Raw genomic sequence first — 20,792 nt, 5'->3', positions numbered from 1 at the left:
CCCCAAACCAAAAACAAACAACAATAGCAACAACAAAACCAAGCTGACACTCAACTTTGTGCTGGCATTTTCCCTTCTCTGCGTTTCCAGCAATCACAAACGCATCCAGACTTGGGAAAGCCTTCATAAGGAGGGAAGCACAGTCAGAAATCTCTTTTATTTTTATCCATGCAAATTAGTAGTAGTTAATTGTATGGGCTTCTCCACCAAAAGAACTAGTATTATTTTGAGGGAAGCAGGGTGTTTGTCATCCAGAGTCAAACAGAAATTGCTTTATTTTCAAATTCACAAAACTGTGATGTGGTATCACATCTGTCCATTTTTCTCAAGATCTGACAAATTTTTTTCACAGAAGTTCTAACGTTGAATTTTTAAATGATGATTTGGGATAGACCAACTGACATTAGACCAACTCCCTCGAACATTTCTTCTTAGAGTGAAGTATTTAATGGGACAAGTGAATGTTTAAGTTAGCAACTCACTTTGCACTAAAGGTCAAAAACTTAATCTGTCTATCCTTATATCAGAGGAAAGTATATTTGCTTGGCAATTGTCTTTGATGTAGTAACACCAATTCCAGAAAAAAGTCCTCAGAAAATGATTCAATAAAGAAAAGACTTCCTTTCGTTAAATTTCTCATTACAATATGCCTTAAAATCACAGAAAACTGGACTAGACGAAATACCCAACTAGAAAGAAATAAGGACGTGTTTAAGGAAATGGAGGTTCATCAACCAAGCAAAATATAATCCAATTAGTACAGATTATAATGATGCAAACCATGTAGTACTCAACAACCTTTTTTATAGATTGCTAAGTAGAACACACTATAGGGCGCCTGGGTGGCTCAGCTGGTTAAGCAACTGCCTTCGGCTCAGGTCATGATCCTGGAGTCCCGGGATCGAGTCCCACATCGGTCTCCCTGCTCAGCAGGGGGTCTGCTTCTCCCTCTGCTCTCTTCCCTCTCATGCTCTCTGTCTCTCATTCTCTCTCGCAAATAAATAAATAAAATCTTAAAAAAAAAAAAATAGAACACACTATAACTACAAGTGAAAATTCCTGATCAGGACGCACAAAACCAAAGTCATGAGGTGCCCGTCACCAGTGTGCGAACTTCCGACTACTCAATCACATCTCTCCCAGCTTCTCACATCTCTACGGGGTCTCCTGATGGGCTTTTCTCATTCCTCCCTGGTGTTTTTGCTTGCTGTATTCCTGGCTTGCTAGGTGCTTCTGTCTACTCCCAGACAACCTGCATGCATCACTGTGTTCAAGACCCAGCCCTGCAACAAAGTTGTCTACGCCTCTGGAGTGAAATCGCTTTGGATTTCTTAGCCCTGGACAGTGTTGTTGGCTTTATCTCCTCAGGCAGCCTGTAAATTCCAGAGAGTTCGCACATGCAATAAGTAATAAACACATGATTCTGAATGAACTGATCAATGAATATAAACTGTTCAGAGCAGGGACTATTTCTTAGCTTTGTCTCCACAATACTTCCCCCAGTCCAGGCAAACGGTAGATTGCCAATAACTTCACTAAACAAACAGATGAATGAAGGTCTGTGTATTGTTATGTGTGACTGCTGGCTGTATGGTTCTCTTCCTCATGTCTCTTCTACTCTCCGCTTCTATGAGAGGTCAGATAAGGTTCTTTTCTAAAAGGAGTGCCATCAATGAAGAAAACTTACCCAGGTCAAACTGGCCGGAAACGTAGCCACAGGTCTGTCGGATTTCCTCACTGTCCCAGCCCAAGGGGTAGAGGGCACAGCCCGCGCCGATCAACAAGCCTGAGAAGAGAGAAGCCAAGAGGGCTTTACCAGTATTCCTCTGCATCTCTAGATAAAGGCAGCACTGGAGGGGGTGGGGGTGGGGGGTCGATATTAGCAATATAACAGAAGATCATGGTGTCTGCTTTTTGGAAAGCACCAGCCACGGCTCCTGTAAGCAATCTAAGGTCAGTCTGATTCCATGAACAATTTCAAGTCTGCTTAAAAGGAAAGAAAAAACAACAAAACACTGATAGACAGCTCAGTTTGGTTCCAACTTTGCCTTTTGAAGCATTAAAAGCCTTGCAAACCCTGTTTAGGAAACACGATTCAGAAGCTTTCTAAATCACTCTTGTAAAAATCCAACCAATTCCTCCATCAGTCCATGTAAACAAGTAAATCAAGAGCAAGCAGAAGTGCCTAATAGGTTATGCTTCATTGTGCATTAGATTTTTTTTCCGTTTAAGAATTAAAATAGAATGTTTTGGCATCATTCAATTTTACCAGGGACAGAGAAAACATAAAGATTTTCATGAACCACTTTGGCATACAACAGTCGGACTTATTAACTGTACTACCTGCTATTACACTTCATTGAAAAGTTGAGAATCAGGGAGCATTGCTTCATCTCAGAAATATTCTAGAAGACGGACACTTATATAATTTAAGTCCTCCTTGCAGCTAAGACCCAAAGTTTCGATGACCAAACTGAAGAAGGTGACGATTTTACTTTAATATATGAAGTTATCAGGGCAATGCACTCTGAGCAGACTGCTTTTGATAGGCATGTCTTCAGTGTTGCTTCAGAGCCTAATGTGGGTCGACAAGAAGCTGAATGAGGCTGAAGCACTCACCACCACAATCTGAGGGCTAATCAGAAAGCAACATCTTGTCCTATCAGGGAGTGAGCATTGTCCTCATCCGTAAGTTCCACACGTGTGCTGAGTCACACACACACACAGGACCACCACACACACACTCTGATGGGTGGGAACACCAGCCCAATCTGGGAGAATGTGGTTATACGGTGCTAAATGAGAGAGCCCCTGAAATGAGAAAAAAATCTACTAAGGTGGTAACGTTGAGGAGGAATGACAGGTCCCCAAGTGCCTCTAGAAGAGACTTCCAGTATTTCTGTATTGAATCCCTTTCTGTTCCCTTTTTTGCTTCTCCCCCTGCCCTTGGCAGATGACTCTTGCAGTTATAGCCCCCACGCATAAGTAGTCTCTTTCTATACAGGCACCTAAGGAGGGACTGCTTTCCATACTCTCCCCAACCTCTATGCTGAGCTGTGTGGAGAGATATCCCCCATGAACGGACATAGATTTCTCACCCTGGCGCCCCTCCCTCCAGTCTGTCCCTTGGTCAACAGTAAAACAACCATTAATGCAGAGGGGCTGTGATCTGAGGGAATGCCTACAAAGAATCTTTGAAAGTGCAAATCCTGAATTCCAGGATGCCTTCTTGGATAAATATGAATTGTGTCGAGGCCGAAGAATAACCCAGAAAGCAACCCTATAAGGTTTTGCTGATTGAGCAAATGCCTCCAGTAACTGGTTTCTTTAGGCTCTTCCCCTTAGGACAGAATTTATAGCATTCTGAAGACAACTCTAAACCTGCGTTATCCACCATCAGGTAAAGAGATAATGAGGAAGCCAAAGTTTATGCAAATTGAATTCTGTGAAGGTTTAATAAATAATGTGATCTCGCTACCATGATACTCAGTTCTTAAATTAATAAGTAACACCAATTTTTTGAGAACTTGTGAGCAATTTTTGAATGATGACAAATGCAGAAAGAAAATTTTCAAATGTAAGAAAAACAAAAAATAGTAACATTTAAACCATCAGTTTTCTCTTTTTCTGATAAACAAATGATTAAATAGTCTCGTTTCAGAAGGCAGGAAAATGTGTCATGTATCACAAAAGTGGCTATTTTGGTCCAGGGTGATGCCAGGCACTTTGGGAAACCAAATAGAAAGGAGATTATATACGGAGCACGTTGACCTGTAGTTTTCTAAGTGGTAGAACGCTTGGCAGTCAGGATTCTTTTGTAGAATGTTGAGGTGTCTTTGTGACACAATGAAATGTAAATTCAACCATATAAATGAAGAATAATTTTGTACATAAGAAATTTGTGTTATTTGTATGATTTAAAAAAAAATACCACGGACATAGCTCACATTAAAAAAAAAGTGTTGGGGAGGGCAACTAGCTTATCTGGATTTTTGTATTAATATTTATATAGCCTTTGTTTTGTCTTCTGCTAATGTTTGTTAACAGCAAAAGTACCGCAGATGACAAAGGGCTGGGAAACATTTCTGGGAGAAAAATGTATGTCACAAACCGATCAGTCTAATTGGCTGTTGCAATTTTAGGTCCCACAGGTAACCACTGGTGGCCTCCCACTATCTTTCTACTGTTGTATGTTATGGAGAAAGCAAGTCTTAGACTAAATTCAGCCAAATATACAATGATGTTTATTAGTCAGCTGGCACAGAAAGCAGCCAGATGATCAATTCCGTAAGCTCAGTGAAACCCTCCTCCCCAAATCCATCACATAGTCATTCTAACAAGTGCCATCAACATACCATAAATACAACAAATATTCAACCGACATGTTGTCCAGACAGTGTCTTCCATCTAAAGACCAGAGAGTTTACCCCTGCCCAACGCCGTGGCCATGAGCTCCATGTAGCAAACTTAAATTTAAGTTGATTAAAATTAAACGAAAAATTCATTTCTTCAGTTGCACCGGCCACACTTGAAGGGCCTGACAGCCACATGGCGCTGTTGGCCACCATACTGGACAGGGCAGAGAGAGACCATTTTTACAATTGCAGAAAGTGCCACTGGAGAAAGCTATCCTCGACCTAAGACACTACTTCAGGAGGATGCTGGGTGGGACAGAGTCTTAAATCCTAAGCCTGATACTGCTTGTTAATCAAAATCATCTCTGCTCTTTTAGATTCTCCCTTTCTAGGTGGGGCTAGAGATGCGGAAACAACATTTCAGATCTCTTCTGCTGGCAGAAATTTTGGTTCATGTCTGTTAATGAGAAGCTCTCGTGTGGGATTCAGAAGGTAAAAGAGAGAAGTAAATCACTTCCCCATTGGCAGCTGCAACCAGGGGCATGCCTTTTTGTAGACAGTAGACGAGATTGGGGGAGTGGCTTCCAGGCAATCTCCACAGCACCACCCACTAAGGGCAAATCCTCAGCTGTAGATTCTTTCTACCCCTGAACATCCTGATTTCCTGAATTCTTCTCTGCTCTTCACTTCCCCAGACCTAATAGGTCTGTGAAACTTTAAATCCCTGGGCTACATCCCTCCTACTTGAAATACCTGTGGTGGTTTCTTTCACCGGTCAGACTCTGGCTGGGACATGCCCAACTCGTGCTGATACAGTTCTTTCTTCTACCCTATAATTTGTACAGTGTCCATTTTCTCAATGAAAAATTCTCTCTAATACAACTTATGCTGATTACTAAACCTCAGCAAGTATAGATTGATATTAGAAGGCTTCTGGTAACCCTCTGTGGTGTGGTCTGTGGCTAAGGGAATTTATGTTAATTAACCCTCCCTGGAGTGTGAATTTCTGAAGTGAATACTCTAAATGTTCACCAACTGCCCCTAGCTTGTCAACTGGAGTCAACTAGCATTTTATTGTCCATACCGAAGTACTATATTGTGAAGTAAAGTTAGAGATGATTAAACATAAAAGAGAGAACATCTTTTTTATTATTGAAGTATTACCGACATACAATATCCTACTAGTTTCAGGTGTACATTATAGTGATCTGATATTTTTATATGTTATGAAATGATCATCATAAGTCTAGTTACTATTTGTCACCATACAGTTGTTACAATATCATTGACTATATTCTCTATGCTTTATATTATATCCTCATGACTTACTTATTTTATAACTGAAAGGTTGTACCTCTTAATCCCCTTCACTTATTTTTCCCATCCCATTTCCCTCCCCGCCCCGGTAATCAACAGTCCATTTCCTAGATCTATGAGTCTGTTCCTGTTATATTTTGTTTGTTCATTTGTCTTCTTTTTTTAGATTCCACATATAAGTAAAATCATATGATATTTGTCTTTCTCTGACTTATTTCACTTAGCATAATAACCTTTAGGTCCATTCATATTGTTGTAAATGGCAAAATTTCATTCTTTTTCATGGCTGAGTAATATTCCATTATATATGTATATATCTCACATCTTCTTTATTCATCTATTAGTGGACACTTGGCTATTGTAAATAATGCTGTAGTGAACACAGGGGCACATATATCTTTTTGAATTAATGTTTTCATTTTCTTCAGATAAATACCCAGAAATGGAATTGCTAGACTGTATGGTAGTGCTATTTTTAATTTTTTGAAAACTTCATACTATTTTCCATAATGGCTATTCACACCAACAGCACACAAGGGTTCTGTTTTCTCCACATCCTTGCCAACATTTGTTATTTTTTGTCCTTTTGATAACAGCCAATCTGACTGGTGTGAGGTGATATCTCATTGTGGTTCAGATTTGCATTTCCCTGGTGATTAGTGATGCTGACATCTTTTCATGTGCCTGTTGGCCATCTGTATATGTTCTTTGGAAAAATGTCTATTCAAGTCCTCTGGCCATTTTTCAATTGGGTTGTTTGCTTCTGTTTTTGTTTTGTTTTATATTAAGATGTGTAAGTTCTTTATATATTTTTGGATATTAACCCCTTATTGGATATATCATTTGCAAATATCTTCTCCAACACCGTAGGCTGCCTTTCCATTTTGTTGATTGTTTCCTTTACTGTGCAGAAGCTTTTTAGTTTGATAAAATCCCATTTGCTTATTTTAGTTTTCGTTGCCCTTGCTTGAGGAGACTAGTCCAAAAAAATATTGCTAACACCAATGTCAAAAAGCCTACTATGTTTTCTTCTAGAAATGTTATGGTTTCAGGTCTTACATTCAAGCCTTCAATCCATTTTGAGTTTACTTTTGTATATGGTGTAAGATAGTGGTCCAGTTTCATTCTTTTGCATGTAGCAGTCCAGTTTTCCCAGAACCAGTTATTGAAGAGACTGTTTTTTCCCTATTGTATATTCTTGACCTTTGTCTTAGGTTAATTAACCATATATACATGGACTTATTTCTGGTCTCTCTATTCTATTCTATTGATCTATGTGTCTATTTTCATGCCAGTACCATACTATTTTGATTACTACAGTTTTGTAGTATAGTTTGAAATCAGACCGTGTGATACCTCCAGGTTTGTTCTTCCTTCTCAAGATTGCTTTGGCTATTTGGTGTCTCTTGTGGTTCCATGCAAATTTTAGGATGCTTTGTTCTAGTTCTGTGAAAATGCCACTGGTATTTTGATGGGGATTGCAGTGAATCTGTAGATTGCTTTGTGTAGTATGGATACTTTAACAATATTAATTCTTCCAATCCATAAGCACAGTATATCTTTCCATTTACTTGTGTCATCTTCAGTTTCTTTCACCGGTGTCTTATAGTTTTCAGAGTACAGGTCTTTCACTCCTTGGCTCAGTTAATCCTAGATATTTTATTATTTTTGATGCAATTGTAAATGGGATTGTTTTCTTAATTTCTCTTTCTGATAGATTGTTATTAGTATGTAGAAACACAATCTATTTCTGTATCTATTCTGTATTTAGTATCCTGCAACTTTACTGAATTCATTTAATTCTAATAGTCTTTTGGTGGAGTGTTTATGGTTTTCTATATATAGTATCATGTCATCTGCAATTAGTGATAGGCTTACTTCTTCCTTTCCAATTTCAATGACTTTTATTTCTGTTTCCTGCCTAATTACTGTGTCTAGGACTTCCAATACTATGTTGAATAAAAGTGGGAAGAGTGGGCATCTTATCTTGTTCCTGATCTTAGAGGAAAATCTTCCAGCTTTTCACCATTGAGTATGATTGATGTTAGCTGTGGGTTTATCATATATGCCCTTTATCATGTTGAGGTATATTCTTTCTATACCTATTTTGTTGAGGGTTTTTAACAAAAATGAAGGTTGAAATTTGTCAAATGCTTTTTCTGCATCTATTGAGATGGTTATATGATTTTTACCCTTGGTTTTATTAATGTGATATATCACGTTAATGTGGTATACCACATTGATTGATTTGCAGATGCAAACCCACTGTGGATCCCTAGAATAAATCCCACTTGATTGTGGTGTATAATCCTTTTAATGTATTGTTGAATGCAGTTTCCTAATAATTTGTTGAAGTTTTTTGCATCTATGTTCATCAGGAATATTGGCCTATAGTTTTCTTTTTTTGTGGCATCTCTGTTTGGTTTTAGTACCAGGGTAACACTGGTCTCATAAAATGAATTTGGAAGCATTCCTTCCTCTTAAATTCTTTTGGAATAATTGAGAAGGAGAGGTACTAACTCTTCTTTAAATGTTTGTAGATTCACCTGTGAAGGTATCTGGTCCTGGGCTTTTGTTTTTTGGGGATTTTTGAGTTATTAATTCAATTTTATTACTTATAATAGGTCTATTCCAATTTTTCTTTTTTCTTTTTCTTTTTTTTTTAAGATTTTATTTATTTATTTGAGAGAGAGAGAATGAGAGACAGAGAGCATGAGAGGGAAGAGGGCAGAGGGAGAAGCAGACCCCCTGCTGAGCAGGGAGCCCGATGTGGGACTCGATCCAGGGACTCCAGGATCATGACCTGAGCTGAAGGCAGTCGCTTAACCAACTGAGCCACCCAGGCGCCCCTTGGTCTATTCCAATTTTTCTATTTCTTCATAATTTTGGAAAGTTGTGTGTTTCTAGGAATTTATCTATGGCTGGTTTAATGGTGATGAACTTCTTTAGCATTTGCTTGTCTAGGAAACTTTTTATCTTTCCTTCAATTCTTTGTGTAGATCTCTCTGGATTCATCTTGTTTTGGACTCTCTGTGTCTCCTGGACTTGGTTGTCTGTTTCCTGGTTAGGGAAATTCTTAGCCATTAGCTCTTCAAATATGTTTTCTAACCCTTTTTCTTTCTTGTCCTCCTGGGATCCCAATGGTGCAAATGTTAGTATACTTGATGTTGCCCCAAGAGGTCTCTTAAACAATCCTCATTTTTTAAAACTCTCTCCCTTTCTTTCTCTCTTTCTGTTCTGATTGAGTCATTTCCACTCTTCTGTCTCCCAGATTGTGAATCCGTTCTTCTGTATCATCTAATCTGCTGTTGATTTTCTCTAGTGCATTTTTCATTTCAGTTATTGTATTCTTCAGCTCTGACTGGTTCTTACATTTCCTAATCCTTTGTTGAAGTTCTCATTGAGTTCCTCCATTCTTTTCCCTAGTTTGTTACCTGTCTTTATAACCATTACTTTGAACTCTTTATCAGGTAAATTACTTATCTCCATTTCATGAGGGTTTGATTCTGGGGTTTTTATCTTGTTCTTTGGTTTGGAACATACTCCTTTTTCTCATTTTGTTTGACCTTCCGTGTTTGTTTCTATGAATCAGGGAGAATGGCTACTTCTCTGATCTTGAAGGAGTGGCCTTGTATAGAAACAACCCCTTTGTTGGACTGCATGTGCCTGGTGGCTTTGGCAAGCTGGCTGGAGAAGGAACAGACACAGACAGGTGGAGAAGGGGTCCCAGGATGAGACAGTAGGGTCCCAGTGACAGGAGGGCTAGAACTGGCAAGAGCACCAGGGCCACTTTGATAAGATGGCTGAAGGTCAGGTGGGTATGGGAGTGGGGGCCTATGGCATGCCACACCAGGGCCAGCTTGGGGGAATGGTGGGGGCTGATATGAGCCAGGGGCCCAGGGCATGATAGGCCAGCAGGCCAGCTAGAGTGCCTGGACCCTGCTTCTGCCCACAATATTGAGCTGAAGAGGGGATATGAAAAATGGTCTCACTGGTCCTCCAACCCTGGAGACAGTTCCAGCAGTTCCTGACCTGTTTGGTGGATGCTGTAAGGTTAGCAAATGGATTTCTTTCACTTATAGTATGGTTGCTCTTTAAACCACTATTTTTTTGCTGTGCCCCAAGGTGGGAGAGTCTGCTCATGTTCCCCTCAGTGTTATTATCCCTCAGTGACTCTGCAGGTCACTGAGTTGGAGGTGGGGTTTCTGTCATTGCAGTGTCTCTGTCTCTCCTACTCTTCTATATGTAGTCTTTCCATCATTTGTTGTGGAGAAGCTGTTCAATCAAACTTCAGTTCTTCTTGAGGAGGAACTGCTCTATATGTTAGTATAGGTTTGGTGTATCTGTGGGAGGAAGTGAGTTCAGGGTCTTACTATGAAGTAAGAGAAGAGAAGAAATGAGAAATCTGTCATTTTTCAATTTTAGACATGTTAAACTTTAGACCATGTTGTAGAAATCGATGTTTCATGGAAGTGTAGTTTGAAAATCCCTGAACTAGACACCTCTTAGTTGTTATACTGCCTGCTGAAATGGGGCTCAGAGAATATTCTGGAACTTGAGGTGGTTGCCCAAATGATATCTTAGTGACCTAATAAGTTTTAATGGCTCTTGTTGCCTAATTCATTCCTGGAGAGCAAACGGCTCAGTGAGAATCTCTGGCTCACAAACTTTTATATCATCTACATGGATTTTCTTTATCAGGTTTATAAATCTGGTGGTTTATAAACTTCAAGAGCTTAATTATGTGGTATTTTAACCACATCCTTTTGTCATTGCCATAAAAAGATGTCATGAAAAAATAGTCACATTATCACATTTTGGGAAAATCTGTGCCTATAGGAGTGGAAATGAGGAAAGACAGTGTGAAGCAAGGCAACAACCTGAGGAAGGTAGTAACGGGGGTGGGGGGGATGGAGGAGGTCTGAGATCATTTGCAGCTACAGGCTCATTTGTAACTAAGAAGCAATCTATTTTTACAATCCTAAGGGGTCATGAGTAAATCACAAATTAGCATACATTAGCTCAATCTTTAGTTTTTACCTGGCACCTAGCTGAAATCAGCTATCCAGGGGCAAGAGATCATGAAGGTCAGTTTGTAGGAGGTCTTAGAAATTTAGAGAGATGTTGCTTCCCATAAAGAATGGAAATAATAATCCAAGAAATGACTCAATAATTCCTAAATGAAAAAATTCCATTTTTTTGACTATGACGCCATTCCAACCTGAATGCCCTAAGGTTTTGGTCTCACCCTGTTTATGACAATTACAGTAGTTAAAGAGCCAGGTTGGTGGAATGACATCTAAGGAGAAGCCAGTGTTAATGGAGAAGAGACAGCACACATAAATGCGATGCAAGCAATCAGGAGCTGTGCTGTGATGTTATGTTATAAAAGACATCTACCTTTTTCCCCAAATGGATTCTTGTACCTAAATCTTACCTAAAACTCTGCCTGCCCATAAACCACCTTTGAGAGAGTTCCTAGTGGAAATTCTATTCACTTTCACACAATGCTGGAAATATCTGCCATGATACTAATTATTTCTTAGAATTCAAGTGTGAAGTCTGAAGTTTGTAAAGAGCTCAGTGGTCAAAGTAAGAACCAGATGCTGGGAATTTTCCCTTCTGCAAAACTCTTTCTATTCAAAGTTGGTACTTAACACTTAGCCAGAGCAATATTAACATAACAATTCGGCTCCTGCCAAGAAGGCAAAACAAACCTCTAGACAGCCAATGCCAATTACTCTCCACAGGTGGTAAGAATAGAGTCCTCATGTTAGACTCAGAAAGCCTTATTTTTTCCAGGCACTCTTGAAAGTTTTTATTTGATCTCACTTTTTTCCATGACTATCGCTCCATTCTTTTTCCACAGTTTTTTTTTTTTTTTTATACTGTGACTTTTTCCACTTATTGCCCCTTCAGTGGTCACACCAGTGTTTCCCATCATTTCATCCTTTATGTTTTTTGGATACTTTTATCCATCCTCCAGTTCCTTTGTCTTCCTTTCTGTAGCAAGCACAGAGGGAAATTGTTTTCTTTACTCTTCTCATCAAGCTGCTCAGTCTTGGAGCCTGTTATCTGGATTTCTCTTTGGATGATGTTGGCACATTTCCATCTCCAAGTCTCCATATGCTAATTTATGTACACAATTCTCGTCCATTCTCACCCCCTACATAACTGTCCCTTTACAAAACAAATCCACTGGTGGGGAGGAAATAAGAGCAAGGGCCAGTATGACAACTCTTCAGACCTTGAAAGCACCATTACAGGGAAGCTACAGTTGACCCCTGAACAACACAGGGGCCAGGGGCACTGACCCCCTGTGCAGTCGAAAATCTGTGTATAACTTTTGATTTCCCCAAAACTTAACTACTAATAGCCTACTGTTTACCAAAAGCCTTACAGATAACAAAGTCAATTAACGCATATCTTGTATGTTATATGTATTATAGACTGTATTCTTACAGTCTAGCTAGAGAAAAAAATGTTACTAAGAAAATTATAAGGAAGAGAAAATACATGTACAGTGCTGCACTGTATTTATTGAAAAAAGTCCGTATATAAGTGGACCCATGCAGTTCAAACCTGTGTTGTTCAAGGCTCAACTGCACTTAAGTATCCTATAAGAAGGAGGCTTATGCAGGCTCATAAACCACACCTCCCTTCAAAGTGCTTTCTGGAAACTGAGGTATAGAGGATGAAAGAGGCTTGTCCAAGGACCCAGAACCCAGATCAATCCCAGGGCTCCTGGATTCCAGACCAGGCCTCTTTTCCACCTATCATGATCCCAATGCTTGCTTGCACATCAGGCCATTCCAAGGTCACACACTCGCCATCGGCTACCCGAGTATAGCTACAGCTGTGTTGGATTTCACCAACATCATGTTTTACTAAGTGGGGCTTCTCGCCGGCAACTCCGTATTTCGTGGGTCTCATTTAAAGATGTGCCCACGCTGAACTGGGTAGCTGGCACAGAGCCAAGTCAAGATGGTCCCATTATGTGGCTCAGGGGCCCTGACCAGTCCCAAAGGCATTTCTGACTGGGGACTAATCAGTTCTTTGGGTATGTCTTGAATTTTCTTATCTCTGAAGGTTGAATCCCTTCCCTTTGAGATACACTCACTCCTTACTTCATGCTCGGGCTCCACCATGAAAATATTAGCTGACTCTTCTCCAAAGAAGACATACAAATGGCTAATAGACACATGAAAAAATGTTCATCATCATTAGCCATCCGGGAAATTCAAATCAAAACCACACTGAGATACCACCTTACACCAGTTAGAATGGCAAAAATTGACAAGGCAAGAAACAACAAATGTTGGAGAGGTTGTGGAGAAAGGGGAACCCTCTTACACTGTTGGTGGGAATGCAAGCTGGTACAGCCACTTTGGAAAACAGTGTGGAGGTGCCTCAAAAAGTTAAAAATAGAGCTACCCTATGACCCAGCAATTGCACTCCTGGGTATTTACCCCAAAGACACAGATGTAGTGAAGAGAAGGGCACATGCACCCCAATGTTCATAGGAGCAATGTCCACAATAGCCAAACTGTGGAAAGAGCCAAGATGCCCTTCAATAGACGAATGGATAAAGAAGATGTGGTCCATATATACAATGAAATATTACTCAGCCATCAGAAAAGATGAATACTCAACTTTTGCATCAACATGGATGGGACTGGTGGAGATTATGTTAAGTGAAATAAGTCAAGCAGAGAAAGACAATTATCATATGGTTTCACTTATTTGTGGAACATAAGGAATAGCATGGAGGACATTAGGAGAAGGAAGGGAAAAATGAAGGGGGGGCGGAAATCAGAGGGGGAGACGAACCATGAGAGATATGGAGTCCAGGAAACAAACTGAGGGTTTTAGAAGGGGACGGGGGTGAGGGGACCTGTTAGCCTGGTGTTGGGTTTTAAGAAGGGCAGGTATTCCATGGAGCACTGGGTATTATACACAAACAATGAATCATGGAACACTACATCAAAAACTTATGATGTACTGTATGGTGACTAACATAACATAAAAAAAAAAAAAAATACCAGCTGTTAAGGTCTAGAAGCCTCAACACGCAGCCTGCCCTGGCCACCCCAACAAGGAGCTACAGGTTTTACCACCCCTCAACCAGAGCCATGAGCTCCTACTGGGGTGCACTGTATACCATTTATCTGGGGCTTACTATCTTGCTATAGTTATTCACAAGTATTACAACTCCTGGAAAGCCAAAAACTCTACCATATGTTTACTTGCGTCTAACTCACTGGTTCATGATATTTGTTAAATGTTAAATAGCAGTAATATGATTTATTTAGTATTTACAAAAGCCTCAGCATAATTATAAAATATTTATAGAACAGATCATATAAAATATATCATTGCCCTCATTTAGCAAAGGAGGAGAGGCTTAGAGAAGCAGGCTCATGCTCATGAGGCTACTAAGCGGTCATGCAGGGACTTATATCCAGGTCTGTGTGAGCTCTAAGCCAATATTTCTAAACTCTACCTTCTAATGCCTCCCAAGTCCCCAAGTGTTCACGGTCTCAGCTCTGGCTCATCTCCCACGTCCACACATGTACTGAACCCTGCATATAAATGGAAAAGAAAGAACTGAGCAGAAGATCAAGCAGGATTGCAAGCCATCTTTTCTCTAGGGATTGACTCTATTGTCACCTGTATGCAAAGGTAGGGGTTCTTGAGAGCCCTACAGTTTCCCCCTTCCCCTGCTGCCAGAGAAGGAGAACCTGGATGTGCGCTCCAGCACACAAAGAGCTCTGTCCACAAAGAGCACATCAAGGCATAAAGATGAAAAATGGATTCTTTATCATCAGAAGTCTAGCCTAGGAAAGCATATCCTATCATAGCACTAAAATATAAAATAGAAACATGACTATTTTGGAACTATCTAAACTCTTGTTAAAAATGACAGCAAGACTCTTTCTTTGCTGAAAACATCTTGCAGAAGAGAACATACTTTAGATTTTCTTAAAAGGCTTTCAAAATGGCTCCTTGGTTCTTATTTCTTCTCCTTTTCCAGTTCATGGGTCAGAAGACACGGAAGACATACATCAGAATACCTGCTTCTTCGCTCAGAGCAAAAACTTCTCAAACTAATTTCAGCCACGAGTGACTTGTCATCTTTGCTTTTTCTAGAGTCGTAGGCAGTCATTGGTAGAAAGCAAGTTGTTTCAAACAATGAAATTTTGGGGGACATTTTGCCATTTCTATCTGACAGATTTCTGGTAAATTACATGAGCTTAAAAGCCACGGTCTTTCTAACCTTAGTAAAGAAATTCCGGTTCTACCACTTCACTTTTTTTGGGCTCAGTTTTCCTGATCTGTAAAATGAGGACAGTATCTACCTCTTGGAGTTGTGGCAAAGATTAAATGAGATCGTGCACGTAAAGCAGGGGGCACAGTGCCTTACAGTAAGGGTACAACGAATGGTCTCTATTGTCAGGCTTTAGACTTTGTGCCACATGTGGAGGGAGGCTGGAAGATTTGGTTCAAGCCAATATGTGTTTGTACACAATCTCCTGAAATGGAGTCCTCGAGTCCTCTGCTCTCAGAGAAGGTCCTCTTCTTAGCTGGAAGGCGGGGACGGTTTCCAGCAAGGACATTCCTGGAATGGTGAGCCACGATCACTTGCCCCAAAAGTCCTATCTGCCATGTAAACCTCAGTAGGAACAAATGAAATAGCCTGATAATCCTCACATTTAGGCGAGGAATTCATATGCTACTACCGAGGCTAATAATATTTTTGTCTGTTCCATTTTGCTTTGGTTTTCATTGCATTTTACTTTTAAAGACAATTTTGGCTTTTCTGCGAGGTAGGTAGAACCAGTTCCGGCATCCCCATTTAGTAGATGAAGGAATGGAGTCACAGACAGGTGGGGAGGTCTGAGCTTCATCAAGTGGATAACCTGGGGCAGAGCTGGGCCACAGCCTCAGCGTACCTGACTCCTACTTCTCTGCTTTGGTTCACTGTCTTTACTCCGACACTACGAAAAGGGAGTCAACAGTGCTCAGTGCTGCAGCTATGCCTCTGAAATAAACAAAAATGCTAATTTTCACGGACTCTAAGGTGTTTTGCAGTGTTACAGCAGGAGAGAATTAAAGACACAGTCCTGCATTTCCAGAGTTGTGTGGCTCACTACAGTGCTTCGCTGACTTACCAGCACACAAAACAGCTTGGAGGGCTTGTTCAAAATGTCAATTCTGGTTCTATAGTTCTGGGGTGGGGCCGGGTCTCCTGTGATTCAAGCATCTCATGGTGGGACAGACATGGGACCACACTGTGGGCCCTGAGGGTCGAGCGGGTATAGAGCTGGCTTTGATGTTGATCGTGTCAGGTGCAAATCCTGACACCCCCTAACCAGATGTGTGACCTTGAGCAGCACGCTTTTGAATTCTCTGAGCTCAGATTTTCATCTACATAACGTACATAACAGACCTAATGGTACCTTATCTTTAGCATTTTTATTAGAAATAAATGGCTTAATAAAAGTGCCCACTTCTGTGCTTGGCATAAGATATGTATCAATATTGATATTGATATTGTACCTCTGGACCTGCTGTCTTAGAATTGCAAACATTTCATGCTATTGGAGCTTCCAGTTTCAGATGCTTCATTAGCAGCTATAGGTGCTCATCAAACAGATAAATAAACTAAAACACTAACCAAAAGCAGAGGCCTCTGCCATACTGCTTACTCATGTTGTCACAGCAAATATCTCTTCTGAAACTAACCACATCTCTATCACTAAGAGTAATTACATTCTTTTTTTTCTCCTCCAACATGATATTCTGAAAATGATCAGACTTACAAAGAAGTTGGAAAAATTGTATACTGAACGCCCATACACCCATGATCTAGATTCTACGATTAACACGTTTTAAAGTCTGCTCTATCACCTATCTATCCATTTTCCATTCCTCTATTGATCCGTCAATTCATCTTTTTTTTGGGGGGGGGGGGTAGGTTTCAAGCATCAGTCCATATGATGCCTCTCTCATTATTCATCCTCTAGCCTCTTTATTCCCTTGGCCCAGTAGCTTGCACAGAGCTAGGACGCAGACACAGAAGTCGGACTCAAAAGCCACAGCTGACGCAACACGACATCCTTATGGTCTGATGCTTCTAAATGGGGACCCAGCAGCGCGGAAGGGATTTATGTATAAATCGAGAGCAACGAAGACCTATAAGCTGTTCACATTTCTCAAACAACCACCTCACAACCTAAAACAGGGCTGGCTTGCTGTTTGACCCAGTAATGCCTGTAAGAACTTCACGAGACATTTCACAAAGCCCAGAATGACAACAACATAGAGTTCCAGCCCAGCGCAGCCACTCAGCTCAGAGTTTTCAGTGGACACGTTTTCTCTTAAGGATCACTGCTGTTTTGTACAAACTGTATCACTCCCGATCCCCCCTACAGAAGAAAAAAGGAAAGAACAATGGTCACATTTCAACATGAAAGTGTCCTGAGAGTGCTGGACTAGGCTCCAACAATATCTTGTCAACACCAAACAAACAAACAGACAGACAAATAGACAACCTGGCTGTAAGTCAACGCACACTGCAAACTTAACCTAGTCCATCCCTGTTTTGAAAATGCAATGCCAATTCCACACCAGACTGGGGTCAGTTTCATGTCGGCAAACGGTGGTTACCGCAGTCAGATAAATATTCAGGTAGTAAACTGTTAGGGACGAGGGCTTTGGAGTCTTACCTGTCCTCGAATATTGGGTCTGCTACTTACTAGTTCCTGACTGAGCAAGGCTCTTACACTTGAGCCCCAAGAGTTCCACTGATAAGATGGCTCTACCAGTGCCTCTTTACAGAGTTGTCCGGAGGACGAGCTAGAATGTCCCGGCACAGTGCAGGGCATATAAAAGTAGATTCCTCTTATGAAATGATGAGGAGGGGCGCCTGGGTGGCTCAGTCGTTAAGCGTCTGCCTTCGGCTCGGGTCATGATCCCAGGGTCCTGGGATCGAGCCCCGCATCGGGCTCCTTGCTCCGCGGGAAGCCTGCTTCTCCCTCTCCCGCTCCCCCTGCTTGTTTTTCCTCTCTCACTGTCTCTCTCTCTGTCAAATAAATAAATAAAATCTTAAAAAAAAAAATGAAATGATGAAGAAAGAGAAGGGGAAGGTAATATTCCAAATATTGTATTTATTTCCACAACAGTGGCTCTATGAAAACAAGAGGAATGGTAGAGCCAGACTCTGCCCTGGCTGGAGTGGCTTAGGCAGATCACTGCCTTTGATCTTCAGTGTCTCCCTCATGGCCAGTGTGGATAAAGCCCCCTGCACCTCTCGGGCATGGCAAGATGACCCAAGAATAAATGACCCAGAGTAAAACCTCTCTCCTTCACCAAAACATCAAGTGCCCACAAACAGACAGATTTCATGCCTGCAAACCCTGTTCATTTATTTCTACTTGACCTTAAAAAAAAACAAGTGTCAGGATAAGAATGATTTATGTTCGTATTTATTTTTAAGGTCCTTAAGTACTTCAATCAGGGGCCCCACAACAACACTAAAGTCAGATGCCAGGCATATTTTTAAAAAGTAGTAAAATCTACATGTGCTGAAATGAACAGTTAGTGAAAGACTTTCTACAAATTGAGAGGGACGAGGCCTCTGTGCAGTTTATAACCTGCCACAGTGAGCTGCTTGAAGGCTTGAAGCTCAAGCAAATTTGAAGAGCATTTAAAATACTTTTGAAAATGTAATGGAGGGAGCATAAAGGGAAAATCTTATGTAGTAATGAAGACATGACTACCATGCAGTGAAGTAGTGCTTTCTCTTTAAGTTCTAGATATTACCAGGTACCTTCCTAACAACAACAAAAAAAATGAAAGCCTGGAGTTGTCCGGATGTTTTGTCTTGACAAACTACCAGAGCAGAGACTAGACTTAAAAATCTCTGTCTTTACAACTGGTTTTGACAGTGAGAACATATTCCACAAACACTGCTACAGTGTTGGAGGGCAATTCAGAGCGCAGCCTTGGAAGATGACCATGTGCCCCTCTGGCTTGGAGATCCTGGGTCCTCAGCAGTAAAATAGGAATAAAATCCATACATAGAGCTGCTGTAAAGATTATTTTATATACATATGCACCAAATACACAAGCCTTCATATACGCACATGTATGCATATACACAAGCAATATGTAATTACAGATGTGGCCTATGTTGTCATTTGAGTATAGCATATACAGATTATATATACACACGTGGTTTTTTTGGACTAGACTATAAGGCATTTATAACAGGTTTCTACTAACTTTCTGGCTTAGATATATGTTATTTTCACTATGTATATACTCGTTAAAGCACCTTTTTCACCACTAAAAAAAATTGGAGAGTATTAATATACAATAAAATCATCGATAGGTGCCATTGAGGGGGTACAGGTGGCCAATGGACTTAAGACAGACATTTCTTTAGGTGGTGCCTGGGTGGTTCAGTCATTAAGCGTCTGCCTTCAGCTCAGGCCATGATCCCAGGGTCCTGGGATCGAGCCCCGCATCGGGCTCCCTGCTCTGCGGGAAGCTTGCTTCTCCCTCTGCTGCTCCCCTTGCTTGTGTTCCCTCTCTCCCTGCTTCTCTCTCTGTCAAATAAATAAATAAAATCTTAAAAAAAAAAAAAAAAGACATTTCTTTAAAGATTTTTTTCCCCCTAATCTACCTTCTTGGGTATCAGGAAAGAAAAACCTCATTTATTTTCCTCAGGTCTTTTTAGAATACCATCAATTCCACTAAAAAACAGTAAAGCCATCTGGAATAGCTGACAGACAACAATTTGGAAGCAATTTCTTTCGAGACAACTATAATGATTTTCCTTTTCTGTTTTCTTTCCCTCTTGAAATGTCAAGGATAACTGAAACTTTTTACTTTTCCATCTGTGATTTACTGATCAGTTTCAAACAAGTTTAGAAAGTACTTGAAAATTTGTTTCCAGTCAACTGAATACTGTTTTTTTTTCTTTAAATCTATTTTGGGGCGCCTGGGTGGCTCAGTCGTTAAGCATCTGCCTTCGGCTCAGGTCATGATCCCAGGGTCCTGGGATCGAGTCCCACATCGGGCTCCCTCCTCGGGGGGAAGCCTGCTTCTCCCTCTCCCCCTCCCGCTGCTTGTGTTCCTGCTCTCGCTATCTCTGACTCTGTCAAATAAATAAATAAAATCTTTAAAAAAAAAATCTATTTTGAAAGTACCACATTCTGTCTTAAGTACCTTTTTGATATTTAGAAAATAAAAAATACTGGGCGCCTGGGTGGCTCAGTCGTTAAGCGTCTGCCTTCAGCTCAGGTCATGATCCCAGGGTCCTGGGATCGAGTCCCGCATCGGGCTCCCTGCTAGGCGGGGAGCCTGCTTCTCTCTCTGCCTCTGCCTCTCTGTCTCTCTGACTCTCATGAATAAATAAATAAAACATTAAAAACAACAACAACAACAACAACAACAACAAAAAAGAAAATAAAAAATACTTAAAAACACAAATTGAAACATGATTACAAAGTATTTCACAATGGACAAAAAAAACCTCTTAAGTATTTAAAATACCATCATAAGCAGACACAATGAAGTCACTCATATCTTTTTCAAATAGATTATCCCAAGAGGTTTAATAAAATGAACATAGAAACAAACCCCCACATGGGTAAATGCTGCATCTTGCAGAATAGAACTCACAGAAGATAGAATCCAGAATTCTCATTCTTAGCCTGCTGATTTAGTTACCTGAAGAGGAATTCTACACACACACAGAGAATAATACTAACCTCTTCATGAATGGAGCTGGTAGGCTTTTGGGTCTCTGCAAAGCATGGCGTTCTTTGCTATGGAGGAATTAAAAAAACTGAAGAAGATAAGATCCATTCACTGTAGCATCTGAGATGGAGAAAAGTAACATGGAAACACTTCAAGCTTGTACTTGTTACATGTTAGCAGCAGAAGCAGTAATTGCCATTGAAATCAGTCAGTTTTTGGCTGGAACTCACTGGCAGGATGAGAAGGGCTCTAGTAAGTGGATGTAGTCATCCCTGGGGGAGAAGAGGACAGGGAAGATGGGCAAGTGCAAGTCCGAGGAAGATAAAAATCGACCAAGATGGGAATCAGGGA

General features: G+C 40.6%; 1 protein-coding gene across 3 annotated transcripts in view; it reads right to left on the bottom strand.

The window, feature by feature from the left end:
- LHFPL6 (LHFPL tetraspan subfamily member 6) overlaps nt 1–20,792 on the bottom strand; it is a 248,022-nt gene that overhangs the window by 30,104 nt on the left and 197,126 nt on the right. For 2 of the 3 annotated variants that reach the window (XM_035003494.1, XM_035003495.1), the window contains exon 3: nt 1,688–1,786. The exons of the other annotated variant lie outside the window; for it this stretch is intronic. In XM_035003494.1, the coding sequence (XP_034859385.1) occupies nt 1,688–1,786 (99 nt within the window). The remainder of the gene's footprint in view (nt 1–1,687; nt 1,787–20,792) is intronic. 3 annotated transcript variants of the gene reach the window in all.

The sequence above is a fragment of the Mirounga leonina genome, unplaced genomic scaffold, assembly GCF_011800145.1.
Source record: "Mirounga leonina isolate KUSES-001 unplaced genomic scaffold, KU_Mleo_1.0 Mir_127, whole genome shotgun sequence".
NCBI lineage: Eukaryota > Metazoa > Chordata > Mammalia > Carnivora > Phocidae > Mirounga > Mirounga leonina.
Note: the sequence above shows the minus strand (reverse complement) of the source record. Positions and strands in the feature narration are given on the sequence as shown.